General features: G+C 43.4%; 1 protein-coding gene across 1 annotated transcript in view; it reads right to left on the reverse strand.

Moving 5' to 3' along the window:
- LOC146797971 (cytochrome P450 2C20-like) overlaps positions 1–18093 on the reverse strand; it is a 483019-nt gene that overhangs the window by 143767 nt on the left and 321159 nt on the right. Inside the window, exon 7 of the mRNA XM_085625190.1 lies at positions 12027–12156. Within this exon, the coding sequence (XP_085481316.1) occupies positions 12027–12156 (130 nt within the window). The remainder of the gene's footprint in view (positions 1–12026; positions 12157–18093) is intronic.

Raw genomic sequence — 18093 nt, forward strand, 5'->3', positions numbered from 1 at the left:
AGTAGTAGAGAGTAGTAAAGTGAGTAGTAGAGAGAGTAGTGGATTATAGAGTAGTAGAGAGTGAGTAGTAGAGAGTAAGTAGTAGAGAGAGTAGTAGAGAGTAGTAGAGAGTAGTAGAGAGTGAGTAGTGGAGAGTGAGTAGTGGAGAGTAAGTAGTAGAGAGTAGTAGAGAGCGAGTAGTAGAGAGTGAGTAGTAGAGAGAGAGTAGTAGAGAGTGAGTAGTAGAGAGTAGTAGAGTGAGTAGTAGAGAGGGAGTAGTAGAGAGAAAGTAGAGAATAGTAGAGAGTGAGTAGTAGAGTAGTAGAGAGTGAGTGGTAGAAAGTAGTAGCGAGTGAGTAGTAGAGAGTGAGTAGTTTAATTTAAAAGGAACACAATGAGGGGGTTCATTTTGCCATAGAAATTATGATTAGTGCTGAAAAAAGAAAAATTAGGGCACATTTTGAGTGACTTCTCAAAATCCTCCTCTATTTCATTAAAAAATTCTGACATGCAGACTGAAACATGCACTTTCAATACCAGCAGCAGACTTCCCTGGTGAATAGTAGCTTTACTACAGTGATCTAATACAAACTAGAGTGCTAACATTCCGAATTTATGGCAAATGTGTGGCACATCTGAATGTCTTCTTGATGGAATCAAAGTAAAAAACTGAAAGTATTTCCTACTGAGGAGACTGTAGTAAATGAGGAAATTAGGAAACTTCATAACAAATAAGTCTCCCAAGATGGCTACCAGAGACAAAAGAGCCCAAATGTAACACAAATATCAACCAGATATAGCCCAAGTATAGCCCAATGACAGAATCTCCCAGAGTGTTCTAAAGAACAACTAGAGCGCTAACAGTCTTATTTATGACAAAAGTATGGCACACCTGAAGCCGTCTGGATTGGAATAAAGTGGTAACACTTAAAACATTTAATTTGCAAAGGTACAAAATGAGGGGGTTCATTTTGCCATAGAAATTATGATTAGCGCTGCAGAAAGAAAATTAGGGCACATTTTGACTTCTCAAATCACTTTGAATACCAGCAGCAGACTTCCCTGGTGAGCAGTAGCTTTACTACAGTGATCTAATGAGCAACTAGAATGCTATCATTCAGAATTTATGGCAAATGTCTGACACATCTGAATGCCTTCTTGATGGAACCAAGGTAAACAAGCAATGAAAATGCAATAGGTCTCGCCCTCGTTTAAGTTAAAGCAATTCTGTTTGTAATTAGGTGGCTTTTTAGCTTTGCTTGTATTAGTGTTTTTCAAACTTTCATGTACATAACATGCATATGTATGCATATATGTATATGTATGCATACGTTTATATTTGTATTTATATAGATATGCAAATTATATTGTTTTTATATATGTATGTATATATATATATACAAATACATATATATAAATGCATACGCATTTATATGCATGTATATATGTGCATATGTGTGCGTGTAGAGAGAGGTAGAGGTAGAGGTGTAGAGGTAGAGAGGTAGAGGTAGAGAGGTAGAGGTAGAGGCAGAGAGGTAGAGAGGTAGAGAGTAGTAGAGAGAGAGGTATACAGATAGAGAGTAGAGAGTGAGTAATAGAGAGTAGAGAGTGAGTAGTAGAGAGAGTAGCAGAGAGTGAGTAGTAGAGTAGTAGAGTGAGTAGTAGAGAGTGAGTAGTAGAGAGTAGTAGAGAATGAGTAGTAGAGTGAGCAGTAGATAGTAGTAGAGTGAGTAGTAGAGAGTGAGTAGTAGAGAGTGAGTAGCAGAGAGTTGTAGAGAGTGAGTAGTAGAGAGTAGTGGATAGTGAGTAGTAGAGTGAGTAGTAGAGAGTGAGTAGCAGAGTGAGTAGTAGAGAGTGAGTAGTAGAGTGAGTAGTTGAGAGTGAGTAGTAGAGAGTAGTAGAGAGAGAGTAGTAGAGAGTGAGTAGTAGAGAGTGAGTAGTAGAGAGTAGTGGATAATGAGTAGTAGAGTGAGTAGTAGAGAGTGAGCAGTAGAGTGAGTAGTAGAGAGTGAGTAGTAGAGTGAGTAGTTTAGAGTGAGTAGTAGAGAGTAGTAGAGAGAGTAGCAGAGAGTGAGTAGTAGAGTAGTAGAGTGAGTAGTAGAGAGTGAGTAGTAGAGAGTAGTAGAGAATGAGTAGTAGAGTGAGCAGTAGATAGTAGTAGAGTGAGTAGTAGAGAGTGAGTAGTAGAGAGTGAGTAGCAGAGAGTAGTAGAGAGTGAGTAGTAGAGAGTAGTGGATAATGAGTAGTAGAGTGAGTAGTAGAGAGTGAGTAGTAGAGTGAGTAGTAGAGAGTGAGTAGTAGAGTAGTAGAGAGTGAGTAATAGAGAGTAGTAGAGAGTAGTAGAGAGAGAGTAGTAGAGAGTGAGTAGTAGAGAGTGAGTGGTAGAGAGTAGTAGAGTGAGTAGTAGAGAGTAGTAGAGAATGAGTAGTAGAGAGTGACTAGTAGAGAGTGAGTAGTAGAGAGTAGTAGCGAGTGAGTAGTAGAGAGTGAGTAGTTTAATTTTAAAGGAACACAATGAGGGGGTTCATTTTGCCATAGAAATTATGATTAGTGCTGAAAAAAGGAAAAATTAGGGCACATTTTGAGTGACTTCTCAAAATCCTCCTCTATTTCATTAAAAAATTCTGACATGCAGACTGAAACATGCACTTTCAATACCAGCAGCAGACTTCCCTGGTGAATAGTAGCTTTACTACAGTGATCTAATACAAACTAGAGTGCTAACATTCCGAATTTATGGCAAATGTGTGGCACATCTGAATGTCTTCTTGATGGAATCAAAGTAAAAAACTGAAAGTATTTCCTACTGAGGAGACTGTAGTAAATGAGGAAATTAGGAAACTTCATAACAAATAAGTCTCCCAAGATGGCTACCAGAGACAAAAGAGCCCAAATGTAACACAAATATCAACCAGATATAGCCCAAGTATAGCCCAATGACAGAATCTCCCAGAGTGTTCTAAAGAACAACTAGAGCGCTAACAGTCTTATTTATGACAAAAGTATGGCACACCTGAAGCCGTCTGGATTGGAATAAAGTGGTAACACTTAAAACATTTAATTTGCAAAGGTACAAAATGAGGGGGTTCATTTTGCCATAGAAATTATGATTAGCGCTGCAGAAAGAAAATTAGGGCACATTTTGACTTCTCAAATCACTTTGAATACCAGCAGCAGACTTCCCTGGTGAGCAGTAGCTTTACTACAGTGATCTAATGAGCAACTAGAGTGCTATCATTCAGAATTTATGGCAAATGTCTGACACATCTGAATGCCTTCTTGATGGAACCAAGGTAAACAAGCAATGAAAATGCAATAGGTCTCGCCCTCGTTTAAGTTAAAGCAATTCTGTTTGTAATTAGGTGGCTTTTTAGCTTTGCTTGTATTAGTGTTTTTCAAACTTTCATGTACATAACATGCATATGTATGCATATATGTATATGTATGCATACGTTTATATTTGTATTTATATAGATATGCAAATTATATTTGTTTTTATATATGTATGTATATATATATATACAAATACATATATATAAATGCATACGCATTTATATGCATGTATATATGTGCATATGTGTGCGTGTAGAGAGAGGTAGAGGTAGAGGTGTAGAGGTAGAGAGGTAGAGGTAGAGAGGTAGAGGTAGAGGCAGAGAGGTAGAGAGGTAGAGAGTAGTAGAGAGAGAGGTATACAGATAGAGAGTAGAGAGTGAGTAATAGAGAGTAGAGAGTGAGTAGTAGAGAGAGTAGCAGAGAGTGAGTAGTAGAGTAGTAGAGTGAGTAGTAGAGAGTGAGTAGTAGAGAGTAGTAGAGAATGAGTAGTAGAGTGAGCAGTAGATAGTAGTAGAGTGAGTAGTAGAGAGTGAGTAGTAGAGAGTGAGTAGCAGAGAGTTGTAGAGAGTGAGTAGTAGAGAGTAGTGGATAGTGAGTAGTAGAGTGAGTAGTAGAGAGTGAGTAGCAGAGTGAGTAGTAGAGAGTGAGTAGTAGAGTGAGTAGTTGAGAGTGAGTAGTAGAGAGTAGTAGAGAGAGAGTAGTAGAGAGTGAGTAGTAGAGAGTGAGTAGTAGAGAGTAGTGGATAATGAGTAGTAGAGTGAGTAGTAGAGAGTGAGCAGTAGAGTGAGTAGTAGAGAGTGAGTAGTAGAGTGAGTAGTTTAGAGTGAGTAGTAGAGAGTAGTAGAGAGAGTAGCAGAGAGTGAGTAGTAGAGTAGTAGAGTGAGTAGTAGAGAGTGAGTAGTAGAGAGTAGTAGAGAATGAGTAGTAGAGTGAGCAGTAGATAGTAGTAGAGTGAGTAGTAGAGAGTGAGTAGTAGAGAGTGAGTAGCAGAGAGTAGTAGAGAGTGAGTAGTAGAGAGTAGTGGATAATGAGTAGTAGAGTGAGTAGTAGAGAGTGAGTAGTAGAGTGAGTAGTAGAGAGTGAGTAGTAGAGTAGTTGAGAGTGAGTAGTAGAGAGTAGTAGAGAGAGAGTAGTAGAAAGTGAGTAGTACAGTAGCAGAGAGTGAGTGGTAGAAAGTAGTAGAGTGAGTATGAGTAGAAGAGAGAGTAGGAGGAGTAGAGAGTGAGTAGTAGAGAGTGAGAAGTAGAGAGAGAGTAGTAGAGAGTGAGTAGTACAGTAGCAGAGAGTGAGTGGTAGAAAGTAGTAGAGTGAGTATGAGTAGTAGAGAGAGTAGGAGGAGTAGAGAGTGAGTAGTAGAGAGCGAGTAGTAGAGAGAGTAGTAGAGTAGTAGAGAGTGAGTAGTAGAGAGTAATAGAGAGTGAGTAGTAGAGAGTGAGTAGTGGAGAGCGAGTAGTAGAGAGCGAGTAGTAGAGTGAGTAGTAGAGAGTGAGTAGTAGACAGTGAAAAGTAGAGAGTGAGTAGTAGAGAGAGAGTAGTAGAGAGTAGTAGAGAGAGTAGTAGAGAGTGAGCAGTAGAGTAGTAGAGAGTGAGTGGTAGAGTAATAGAGAGTAGTAGAGAGTGAGTAGTAGAGAGTGAGTAGAAGAGAGTAGTGGTAGAGAGTAGCAGAAAGTGAGTAGTAGCGAGTGAGTAGTAGAATGAGTAGTAGAGAGAGAGTAGTAGAGAGTGAGTAGTAGAGAGTGAATAGTAGAGTAGTAGAGAGTGAGTAGTAGAGAGTGAGTAGTAGAGAGTGAGTAATAGAGAGTAGTAGAGAGTGAGTATTAGAGAGAGAGTAGTAGAGAGTGAGTAGTAGAGAGTAGTCAGTCAGTGTCAGTCAGTGTAAGTCAGTCAGTGTCAGTCAATCAGTGTCAGTCAGTCAGTCAGTGTCAGTCAGTGTCAGTCAGTGCCAGTCAGTCAGTGTCAGTCAATCAGTGTCAGTCAGTCAGTGTCAATCAATCAGTGTCAGTCAGTGTCAGTAAATCAGTGTCAGTCAGTGCCAATCAGTCAGTGTCAGTCAGTCAGTCAGTGTCAATCAGTCAGTGTCAGTCAGTCAGTGTCAGCTAGAGCAGCTCTGCTGACCTGGTTCTCTGGCTCTACAGCAGGTCTGCTGACCTGGTTCTCTGGCTCTAGAGCAGCTCTGCTGACCTAGTTCTTAGTCTACAGAGCAGCTCTGCTGATCTGGTTCTCTGGCTCTACAACAGCTTTGCTGACCTGATTCCCTGGCTCTAAAGCAGCTCGGCTGACCCGGTTCTATGGCTCTAAAGCAGTTCTGCTGACATGGTTTTCTGGCTCTAGAGCAGCTCTGCTAACCTGGTTTCTCTGGCTCTAGAGCAGCTCTGCTGACCTGGTTCTCTGGCTCTAGAGCAGCTCTGCTGACCTGGTTCCTAGGCTCTAGAACAGCTCTGCTGACCTGGTTCTCTGGCTCTAAAGCAGATCTGCTGACCTGGTTCTATGGCTCTAAAGCAGCTCTGCCGACTTGGTTCTCTGGCTCTAGAGGAGCAGCTCTGCTGACCTGGTTCTCTGGCTCTAAAGCAGCTCTGCTGGCCTGGTTCTCTGGCTCTAAAGCAGCTCTGCTGACCTGGTTCTCTCCCTCTAAAGCAGCTCTTCTGACCTGGTTTCTCTGGCTCTTCAGCAGCTCTGCTGACCTGGTTCTCTGGCTCTAGAGCAGCTCTGCTGACCTGGTTCTCTGGCCCTACAACAGCCAGCTCTGCTGACCTGGTTCTCTGGCTCTAAAGCAGCTCTGCTGACCCGGTTCTATGGCTCTAAAGCAGTTCTGCTGACCGGGTTCTCTGGCTCTAGAGCAGCTCTGCTGACCTGGTTCCTTTGCTCTAAAGCAGCTCTGCTGACCTGGTTCTCTCCCTCTAAAGCAGCTCTGCTGACCTGGTTCTCTCGCTCTAAAGCAGCTCTACTGACCTGGTTTCTCTGGCTCTACAGCAGCTCTGCTGACCTGGTTCTCTGGCTCTAAAGCAGCTCTGCTGACCTGGTTCTTAGGCTCTAGAGCAGCTCTGCTGACCTGTTTTTCTGGCTCTAAAGCAGCTCTGCTGACCTGGTTCTTTAGCTCTAAAGCAGCTCTGCTGACCTGGTTCTCTGGCTCTAGAGCAGCTCTGCTGACCTGGTTCTCTGGCTCTTAAGCAGCTCTGCTGACCTGCTTCTCTGGCTCTAAAGCAGCTCTGCTGACCTGGTTCTTTAGCTCTAAAGCAGCTCTGCTGACCCGGTTCTATGGCTCTAAAGCAGTTCTGCTGACCTGGTTCTCTGGCTCTAGAGCAGCTCTGCTGACCTGGTTCCTTCGCACTAAAGCAGCTCTGCTGACCTGGTTCTCTCCCTCTAAAGCAGCTCTGCTGACCTGGTTCTCTCGCTCTAAAGCAGCTCTACTGACCTGGTTTCTCTGGCTCTACAGCAGCTCTGCTGACCTGGTTCTCTGGCTCTAGAGCAGCTCTGCTGACTTGGTTCTTAGGCTCTAGAGCAGCTCTGCTGACCTGTTTCTCTGGCTCTAAAGCAGCTCTGCTGACCTGGTTCTTTAGCTCTAAAGCAGCTCTGCTGACCTGGTTCTCTGGCTCTAGAGCAGCTCTGCTGACCTGGTTCTCTGGCTCTAAAGCAGCTCTGCTGACCTGCTTCTCTCTCTCTAAATCAGCTCTGCTGACCTGGTTCTATGCCTCTAGAGCAGCTCTACTGACCTTGTTCTATGGCTCTAAAGCAGCTCTGATGACCTGGTTCTCTGGCTCTAGAGCAGCTCTGCTGACCTGGTTCTCTCCCTCTAAAGCAGCTCTGCTGACCTGGTTTCTCTGGCTCTAGAGCAGGTCTGCTAACCTGGTTCTCTGGCTCTAAAGCAGCACTACTGACCTGATTCTCTCCCTCTAAATCAGCTCTGCTGACCTGGCTCTCTGCCTCTAGAGCAGCTCTGCTGACCTGGTTCTATGGCTCTAAAGCAGCTCTGCTGACCTGGTTCTCTGGCTCTAGAGCAGCTCTGCTGACCTGGATCTCTGGCTCTAAAGCAGCTCTGCTGACCTGGTTCTCTCCCTCCAAAGCAGCTCTGCTGACCTGGTTCTCTCCCTCTAAAGAGCTCTGCTGACCTGATTCTCTGGCTCTAAAGCAGTTCTGCTGACCTGGTGGGTCTCTGCCTCTAAAGCAGCTCTGCTGACCTGGTTTCTCTGGCTCTACAGCAGCTCTGCTGACCTGGTTCTCGGCCTCTAGAGCAGCTCTGCTGACCTGAGTCTCTGGCTCTAGAGCAGCTCTGCTGACCTGGGTCTCAGTTTCTAGAGCAGCTCTGCTGACCTGCTTCTTAGGCCCTACAGCAGCTCTGCTGACCTGGTGCTCTGGCTTTACAAAAGTGCTTGGCTGTGACAGTGAGTGCATGTGGCAGTGGTATATGGGTGAGTAACTAGGTATGCGAAAGGCAGAAGAGGTGAGTGATGATGTTTGTGAGTGACGGTATGGGGGAGTGAGTACTTGTGGGAGTGGCTGTATGGGTGAGTGTGTGCTTGTGTCAGTGACTATATAGGTGAATGAGTATGTGTTAGTATCTATATGAATAAGTGTGAGAGTGTGTGTGTAACTGTATGGGGGAGTAAGTGGCTGCTTGATTCACTGTATAGGTGAGTACACAGGTGTGCGAGTAGCTCTATAGCTGACTGACTCAGTGTGTGAGTATATGAGTAGATATGTCAGTGGCTGTATTAGTGAGTGAGTGTGTGTATGAGTGGATGTATAGGTGAGTGAATGGATGTGTGTGTTGATCTATGAATCAGTGAGTGGGTGTGTAAGAACTGGTATGGGTGTGTGAATGGATTTGAGAATGGTGGTGTGGTAGTGGGTGTATGAAAGTTTATATGGGGTGTGAGTGGTTGAATCAGAGATTCTGTGGATGATGTCATCAGTGAAGCCATTTGAGATGTCATCAGTGATGTCACTGACCGTGTCATAAGTGATGTAATATGTGAGGTCATAAGCAGTGCATTGCAGGGACATGAGTTATAGTTAGCTCACTAACTGTAACAGTTACATTTCACAAGTTTTACTTATTTAAAAAGTCAAATACATTATTTTAATTAAACATTATTTTTAATGGGGTTCCATGTTAATCATTTTATGTCACTGACTCCATTATTTTCTATGGTATGGTGTTACAGTATTAGTTGGCCATGTGTAGTGCTGCATTTACAATTGCTCGTCTTTGGCTATAGTAACTTACGCTCATAAATTTGTCTCCATCCTTGTTTCAGGGGTTGGAGACTTGCAAGTCTACACTTGTGAGTAACTCTATACTTCTGGTCAAGCCACACAATTCTTACACGCACTCTCAATGCACGAGCTGGCATGGTCTTAAATAAGGGTAATTTCACCTTTTTGGGTGACTTAGATATACATCTTCATGATCTCAGTTGCAAAGGCACAATAAATCTTATACAGGACCTAGCTTCCTTACAATTGATTTAGGCATTTGAGGTACCTACACACAAAAAAGGTCACCTACTTGACCCAATCTTCAGCATTCTGCACAACGCATCAGTAATGAGTCCTAAAACACAGATTTGGTCGAATCATCACCTCATTCCTATTATTTTTTCCTATGTAGCGGGAACAACTCCCATTCACATTTAAGGAAACTAGATTGATGCTGGTCAAAATTAGACCTCAGTAGATGGGAACACACCCTTTACACAACCCAACTTGAACTCCAAAATGTAATGATTGGATTGCCTCCTCCTTAGATAAGAACATTTCACGTAGGACTCATAAAAAGTGGTTGTCAATCCAAACACGATTACTACCCATTTAAAAGAACTGAAGAAGGAATTGTAAATAGAGGAAAAGGAGGTGGAAAAAAACATATGTTTTAAGTTGAAAATCAGAATATAAAAAAGATGTAAAAAAATATCATTATGCTATTAGAGATGCATCACAAATAGACAAGGCATCTAATTAAACTAAAAATGTATTTAAGATAGAAAATCCTTGGAGAATCCAGTGGAAATGTTCACTATGCAAATGTGAGCCGCTGTAATTTATTTATTTATGAAATGTATATAGCGCGCAAATACGCTGGGGTGCCTCGGCGCTGTGGAGTAAAAGGAGAGCAGCTAAATTAGATGACTACTGGTTGAAGAGCCAGGTTTTTATTGAACTGGCTATTTTTTTTTGTTTAAGTTAATGATATATATGCTGTGCCCTTAGACAAGGCAATAGGATAATAGAGTTAAATATGTGGTAATCAGGATATCTTGCCTGTTGAAACCTCTTTCTGTAATTCCCCTTATTAGTAAAGAAGATTTAGCAGGATTAATTAAATCAGTAAAATCAGGCTCACCATTTGACCCTGCCCCTCCATTTATTATTTCACAAGGTGCAGATTCAATTTTACCCTCATTAGTAAACTGTTGAATCTTTCTCTACAGAGTGGTGTAGTGCCTCCTTCTTGGAAACATGCAGTGGCAAGGCCTTTACTAAAATAAACATAGCTAGACCCTACATTAAAGGAACGGTACAGGACAACATCCTTACTGCCTGGGATAAGCAAAATCTTAGAAAAACATGTTAAATTCTACCTATCATTATTTCTGGAAAATCAAGGCAGACTTTATTGTACTCAGACGGGTTGCAGGCCAGGACACAGCACAGAGACTGCATTGTTAGCTGTCATGGAAGAACTGAGAAAAATTATTGATCAGGTTGGTTAGCCACAGTAATACTACTGGATCTGAGAGCAGGTTTTGATACTGCATCACATCCAGTTTTACTGCAGAGACTGAAGCAAGCAGGTGTTGCCGACTTTGTTTTGAACTGGTTTTCAATGTTCCTAGAGGGAAGGAGTTTTCAGGTTTATGAGAAGCTGTTCTATTCCTCTGAAGTGTGGGGTACCTCAGAATTCATATTTGAGCCCTATGTTATTCAATCTATATGTACAACCTTTGGCGGAGATCGCACAATCTCATGGCCTTAAAATAGTGTTGCACACTCAGATTGTAATTTCTCTCACACCCGATACATCTTTCAACTCCAATCAGCCCAACTCATGCTAAAAAGATGTAGCAGAATGGATGTCAGCAAGTTGTCTGGAGCTCAATGGGGACAAAATGGAAGTGATTGTGGCTGACAATGATTTCAACTGTTGGTCAGCGATGTGCTGGCGAGACTCTCTAGGTAGTCTCCCCATCCCCAAAAATACAGTACAAAATCTGGCCATTTGGCTCGACAATAAATGCATCTTAGAAGTACAAGTACGGACATTGGCAACCAATTGTTTTGGAATCCTGAGAATGTTAAGAAGAATCTGAGAGCTTCTACCCCTTTTATCACAGAGATTTGTGGTCCAGGCACGAATTCTCTTGCGTATAGATTATGGCAATTCTCCTTAACTTGGAAGTCCACAATATGTGGTAAGAAGACTGCAGGTGATGCACAATGAGGCGGCTCACCTCCTGGGAAAGATTCCAAAACACATGTCAATATCCGCTCACTAGAGTCTCTTCACTGGCTACCTGTTCAACAGAGGATTAATTGGAAAGTACTCTGTATGGCACATAGAACTTTACATAATAAGGGTCCTCAACTAGTAAATCATCTGATACGTCCACACACTCCAAACAGGATTTGACTCATATCAATTGGCTACCCCTAAGGTCCTGAAGGCTAGAAGTGGTGGACCGTCTTTGGTATATCTGGTTCCCAGATTATGGAACTCCTTGCCTGAGAAGATACACATGATCAAAGAGGAATTGAGTTGTATTAAGGCCCAGTGGGTAGCCATGCACTTTAGAAATGCCTAGACTAGACTACTCATAAATGATGAGTAGCCAAAAGTGGTAAATTTACTCGAATGCATAAAATTAAACTTACAACTGTGAATTACTCACAGTTGTAAGTTACTTATGTGAATAGCCCATTGTGTCTATAATTCAGGACACAGACATGAGGATGTAAAAACTTGCTAACATAGAACTGTGAAACGATCATGGGATTTAATGTAAGATTCCTAAACAATGCTAAGAAAATGTTAGAATGAAAAAAAGGTGCCTGCTCTCCTGAGTTTGGCAGAGTCAAGGATATTGACTCAATTAAATCCATAAATAGAAGACCTCCATACAACGAATTCTGGAGGGCAGTAGCATACCCTTCAATCTGTTGACTCTCCAATGGTGGGCAAATCAGACGTTTAAGAGGATATCCCAATAAAGTAGTTGGAGAATGGACAGCTTCTGCAGGGTTGTTTAGCTTTGAAAAAGGGGTGACCCCATTGGAGGTTTTGGAGCCATTTTGTTAGTCGAGAATAATGGGAGTGAAAAAGATGACACTCGTCAAATGAGGGTGAGTTGCCAGGTATGTAGATGTGGCAGACCCCTTGTCGGCGCTCATTCAACTGACTTGAGGGATTAGTCGAAGATTAAATCTCAGCATTCATAAGCGCTGCTAAGAGGCTGTACTCAAGCTACATCAGTTAAACAAATAGGTAAATATTTATTTATTATATGAGGAGATTCCTTAACATCTACTTATTTTTGCCATAACCAACGGCCTGTATTAACAAAATTCTGATTGTATCCCTTCCTAGGAGAAAGCAGACCATTTAAGCTCACCAGAAATCTCTAGTAGGAACAGTATGTGAACATTTTCTAACACAAATGTACAGAGACTTTACGATCACAAACGGTCTAGACTTTGGGGAATATACAGTAGTCACTTACCCTGAATGTGTGGATATTTTGCCATCACCAACAGGCTGTACTGGAGGCTTCCCTTAGTGGTTTCTGTCCCAGCAGTGAAAATATCGGATACCGATGCTACCAGATTTTCATTCGTGAACCCAAACTCTTTCTACACAATGTGAAGAAAACAGGAAAATTATATGTTTATGGTTTATTCTAGAATTGATGTTTGCTAGTTTCATGAGCTCATTTGCAGTCTGGTGTGGAGTCTATCAGGTCAGGGGAGTCTATGACCTCTGCTCCCCAGCCCAGACAGAGGACCTTCATTAAGAAATCCTTGCCAAGTAGGCAGAGATCTCTGTGACTCTAGTGAGTCACTATTGCAGTAGCAGTATTGTAGGCACTAACTTTATGCCAGCTTGGCAAATCTTTTTGTTTTCTGAAAACCAACTCCCATAGCTGGATTTTGTTTTTGAAAACAAACTAGCAATTACACAGACATGCAGAGTTTTCTCCCAGAGTGTGACGTCTACTCTACTTATCCCCTTACAGATGTGCTTCAGCTACATAAATCTCTAGGTGACTCCCTTAATTATAAGCTGTCCCTTAGTAACTATACTACTGCTGATCCTTCCGCCCCTTCACTTATAGGCAAGGCGTGTCTATGAATGGCTTTTGGAGACTGTGCCCCATCAGTTTTTTTTCAAAATGGAAACCCTAAGGTATTTACCACCCAGTCCAATGATGGGGGCTTTTCCTTCTCCTTCCACTTGTTCATGGAGCTCCTTTTAACTCAGTTCTCTTTATCCTGTAGTACGAGGGACAGATAAATGTAGATACTTTGCAGGGACAACTGCAGATGTTAAACTGGACTATTGTGATAGAAGGGCTAAGGTTTCCAGAATACTACAATGAGTAATCATACTTGTTTTTACCTCCTGAGTCATACATTTTGAAAATTTGCCAAGCACATAAATGTACGTATCTATGTACTGTTATTTATATAGTGCAACTCTAGCTTGAGAGCAAGTGAGAGCTGTAGATTAAGAAATACAAAAAGCAATTGAAGAGCTAGTACAAATGATTGGGGGTGACTCATGAAGAACAAGATACTTACTTTCGGTAAACCTCTTTCTGGTGGATACTCTATCTAACTGCATATCGTTCACTTTTAGAATATACCCAGGTGCCAGACTAGATCCAGGGAATTATTTTGACCATGCTCCTACACTCCAATAAGTGTGTGCTGTTTGGCTCTGCGGTGACTTAATTCTGCCCAGAAAGGGACGGAGTGGAGCCACATATAAACACCACCCCTTCTGACTTCAGCTTCTTGTAGATAAAACAAATTGTATTAGACAGTGAACTGATCTTCCAACTTGCAACTTTTTAGATGTTAAGGAGGCTACTCAGCAGAACGGGGAGGTGGAAGGGTAGTGAGGAACCTATTGTATAATAGAGTGTCCACCAGTAATTGCGTTACCGAAAATAAGTTACTTTTTTCTTCTGATAAATACTTCTAAATTCAGATTCCTCACCTTTAGAATAGATACTATAGAAGTACTTCTCAAAAGTGGAGGGTCTGGAAAAATGGACTCAGACCATCAAGTCCTGCAGAACCGAGTGGGTGAAGTGACCTTCATACCAGATATACCTGTTAAGGCATTATTGCTTCATGAATATATGCACCGAGTGCCACATGGGAGCCTGGCAGATGTCTTGAACATGCACTCCTTGCATCAAAGCCATTGTAGTGGTCTTGGCCCTGCTGCAGTGAGCCCACAGGCCTTCAAGGGGCTGCTTCTTGGCAAGTATGCAGTATAATTTCTTTTTTTTAAACATATTTTATTGAGTCGAAGTGGTACCATGTGGGCTGCAACCCAGCTTGCACATAATGAAACATCAGATAAATAAAGTGTACCAGATTTCGTATGTAAAATTAACACCAATAACTTTTATAACAAGAAAAATATTGCACGGACCTTTCCATCACCCGTCAAATTTGTTAACAATGCTGTCGTGTTTGTGGCGCTTGAGCTATGGTGTATGATATGACATGTTGCGACATGGAACAGACAGGAAAACACATTCCTCATGGGGTCTGGGAAGGAAAGGGAGGAAGCTCTATGCCCCAGTATTCTGCCTATCTGGACCAATTTTTTCTATGTTTTAAAGGATAACCTCTTTCTTGAAAAACCGCGATTTTGGCCCCCATGCATCTATCAAGTTCCGTCCGCCACTTCCCGATCAACGGGTAGGACGTACCCTTCCAAATAGAAGAAATATCCCTCTTAGCAATAGTCAAGGCCAGGAATAGTAGGTGTTGTTTGTACATATTTCCCCCTATCCCATCAGTGCTGTGTAATAAGAACAGTTTGGGGTCGAATGGCAAGTCCCAGGATAACACCTCACCCAGGCAAGCCGAAACCCTACGCCAAAAAGGCGTAATGTACTACAGTCCCAGACCATGTGAAGGAAAGCTGGTCTTGCCGCTCATATAAGATGGAAAAATAGTGCGCAAATTCCGTGGCCACAGCCGCAGGAGAGATGTGGCCACGGGTCTCCAAAGTATCAGGACAGTTGCCAGTGATCGTGCGAATTGGCAAATCCTATGGAGCATTTGGCTTGATTTGTACCCCCACTGGTAGACCCTTTGCTGCGACGCCAACCAGCTTTCTTTGGCCTCGTCTATGAGATGTTGTTGTAGCTGCTGTTGGGCAAGGAGGAAGTTAAGCCGGAGGGAGGGGCGGGGGTCGCTAATATATTGTATTTTAAGGGATGTTTAATAAGCTTCTAGCTCCGCACGCTGGGCGGAATGTTGGCATTTGTTGCATGTACGATAGCTGATATCAACCCCTCGAAGTGTGGGCTTCAAAGCCTCCCATAGGGTCGTCTTAGATGGGGCTGATAGAGCGTTCACAGCAATATATACTCTTGGATGGCTAAGGTAATATTCTCTTGATAGTCTGGATCTCGAAGGTGCCATGGGGACATTCACCACCGAATGTTTTTTTTTTTTTAAATGCATAAAAAGCTTGATGCTGACTGGAGAGAGGTCGGACAGTCCCCTGGGGAGGATAGTGGCTTGAGAGAATCTGTGTATGTTCCCATGAGGTGTAAATATATAATCCAGCCGGGACAGAGAGCCATGGACGGTGGACATATATGTGTAGCCCAATTCAGCCGGATGAAATTCCCGCTAAAATGTCTGCCGAACACAGCGTGCCCGCAAGCTGAGATAATTTCGAGCTATCCCGTATAGGCCCCGAGCCAGACCCGTGTCATCTATCGAGTTGGAACATTGCATCATTCCAGTCGCCCCCCCCCCCCAAAGGACTAAGCTGTTTGGGAGTTCACTCCACAGCCAGTTGATAATTTCGATGAAAGCAGAGCCCAAAGGGGGGGAGGGGGGGAATAAATACTCCCAATGCTAATGCGTTCACCATATAATGTGCCGCATATTATGATATACCGCCCCCCCGGTCCACCCAGAGCCTCTCATATACGAATGGGACTCGACAGGGGAAAAGGATAGCTGTCCCCCTGGAGCCCCTCGTGAATCCAGCAGGGTATAGTGGTAGCCAAACCGAGCCAGGCAAGGAACCTTGGTTCCTATCAGATGAGTCTCCTGAAGGAGAAGGATGTCAGCCGCGTACCGCTTAGCCTGGCGGAGAATGGCACCTTGCTTGACTTTGATTAGTAAGCCCCTGACGTTCCAAGACACCACTATTAAATCTCATGGAATGGGAGCGTCAACCGGGGTGATTATTTATCATGTGTGTATGAATACTTGTGCCGTGCTACAAAGAGAACTGGCATGTGCGTCCGCGCATGTATAACAATCAACAGAAACATGGATAAAACCCCTTGGACCCCCGTCATACCTCCCGCCCCCCCCACCCCCGATACTGCTGAGAACAAGGAGCATCTTTCATGGCGAGGGGCACAGCCGACCCCCAACAGGGAAGTCAAGAGTCCCCCCTCCAATGGATCCCAACCTTTCCCCAAAACTTCAGCATGGGGTTTCAATGTCCGATGCTGGACAGTCTCTGCACAAGGCGTCCATGCTTACTTAATGTAACAAATGGAACTTTATCTAGTATTAATCAGCTGGTTGGGGCCAGGACCCAGAAGTCCCACCATAAGCCTATTCAGGATGCCAGTTCTGGGCTGGAGGAGTGTCTTCCGGATCCAGAAGTATGCAGTATACTTTGATTCAGAGGACTATCCACTTGACAAGATCCTCTTCTGCACCACCTAGCCTTTCTTTACACCAGTCAATCCCGTAAAGTGCTGAATATCTGTTCAACAGTCCTTTGTGCTGTTACTGTAAAAGTTGAGGTCTCTCTTAGGGTCAAGGCAATGGAGTCTCTCTTTCTAAGTTTGTGGCGGGGCAAAAAAATCTGTCAGAGTGATCATTTGGTCAACATGGAAGGGCGTCACAACTTTTGACCTGAAGGATGCCTGGGTCCTCAGTACCAATGTGACTTGAAAGAAGGTGGTGTAGGGCACCTGCAGTTCATTCACATTGTGTACTAAACTAATTGCAATGTGCAAGATTGCTTTTACCAGGTCACCACTGTGCCTAGACTCAAAGGGTGTGCACATGAGAAATGTCAAGTCAAAGTTCAGCTCACATTAAGACATAATATACGGTTTGGTGGGATATATGTGAGTCAAACCATTTATAAAATCCACCACCACTGGTGAAATAAACTCAGACGGCTGGTCAGGTAAACATAGAAAGGCTGAGGAGGCCAACAAATAACCTTTCCCTGTGCCCGCTGCAAGGCACAAATGGACATCATAAAGTTTGGCTTGTAAGTGTTCAGTGTTTTGGGAACCACACCAGGCAATAAATTGTACCAATGCTCACCAAAGATCATCCTTATGGAAGTGTATCTGACCACAAGAATAACATCAACCACATTGCTCAGTAAGTCAAACTCATTTATTTGCTACCACTCAATCGACACATGAAGATGCAGGTTGGTGAGACTCAGATGTACATCCCTACACTGTTGCAGAGACAGGAGATTCTCCTTCACAAGATACTCCTGAACTGGAAGCCTGATCAGAGCACAAATGCTCAAGTTCAGAAGCTCTGCATAACACATTCTCTTGGCAATGAGAATGACACAGGCCTGTCCTGTCTTAACCTTCCCAAAGTTTGATGCTTGACAGCTAGCATTGGAAATGCATCCAAGTGTCTTTCCATCCAGTCTGGCTGGAATGCACAAAATTGCTGACACTGCACATTCTCGTTGGTGGCAAACAAATCTAGCCAGGGCATACACATTGATCAAAGATGCCCTGCACCACCTTAGGTGGAAGATAACACTTGTGGTCCTCCAGATAATACCTGCTCAGGGACCCCGCTAGGTGGTTGGCAGCCAAGAAGATATTCTACTGGTCCAGCCACCTCCATAGGAGTAGCACCTCGTAACACAAGATCAAGGATTCACTCTGCCTTGCTTGCAATTCCACATGGCAGTCATGTTGTCTGTGAGGATCGGCACCAGTCTCCCTCTGATGGATAACAGAAAGATTATTAGAGCCAGATGGATCCAGGTAAATCTACAGAAAATGTATGTGAATTTGGCTCTTTGCCAGACTAGTGGCCTTTTATCTCCACATCTCGCAGATGTCTCCAGCTCAGCAGTGATGGCGTGCCTCAGGTCAAGTAGGAGTCCTCTGCAGCGAAACTCACAACTGATCCTGAAACATCAGGATCATATCTTCAATGTCCTGCACTTGCCTTAACGGAGGAAAAACCTTGATTTCTCCTGGACCTGTCAGCCACCTTTGACACCGTCTCTCATCACATCTTGAGCAACAGACTATCACATCAGAATTCAGGGAGACACCCTCAAATTGATTGCCTCATACCTCACTGGAAGAACCCAGAGAATCAGTCTCCAATCATTCACCTCAGAACCCAAGATGATCGTTTGCGGCATCCCCCAAGGATCATCCCTCAGCCTCACCCTCTTCAACACGTACATGACCCCCAGGTTCAGCACCGTAAGAACACATGGACTCAACATCATCTCCCACGCTGACAACACCCCGCTCATCATCCCGCTGTCAGAAGACCCCTCCACCA

Source organism: Triturus cristatus, chromosome 9 (genome assembly GCF_964204655.1).
Source record: "Triturus cristatus chromosome 9, aTriCri1.1, whole genome shotgun sequence".
NCBI classification, from domain to species: domain Eukaryota; kingdom Metazoa; phylum Chordata; class Amphibia; order Caudata; family Salamandridae; genus Triturus; species Triturus cristatus.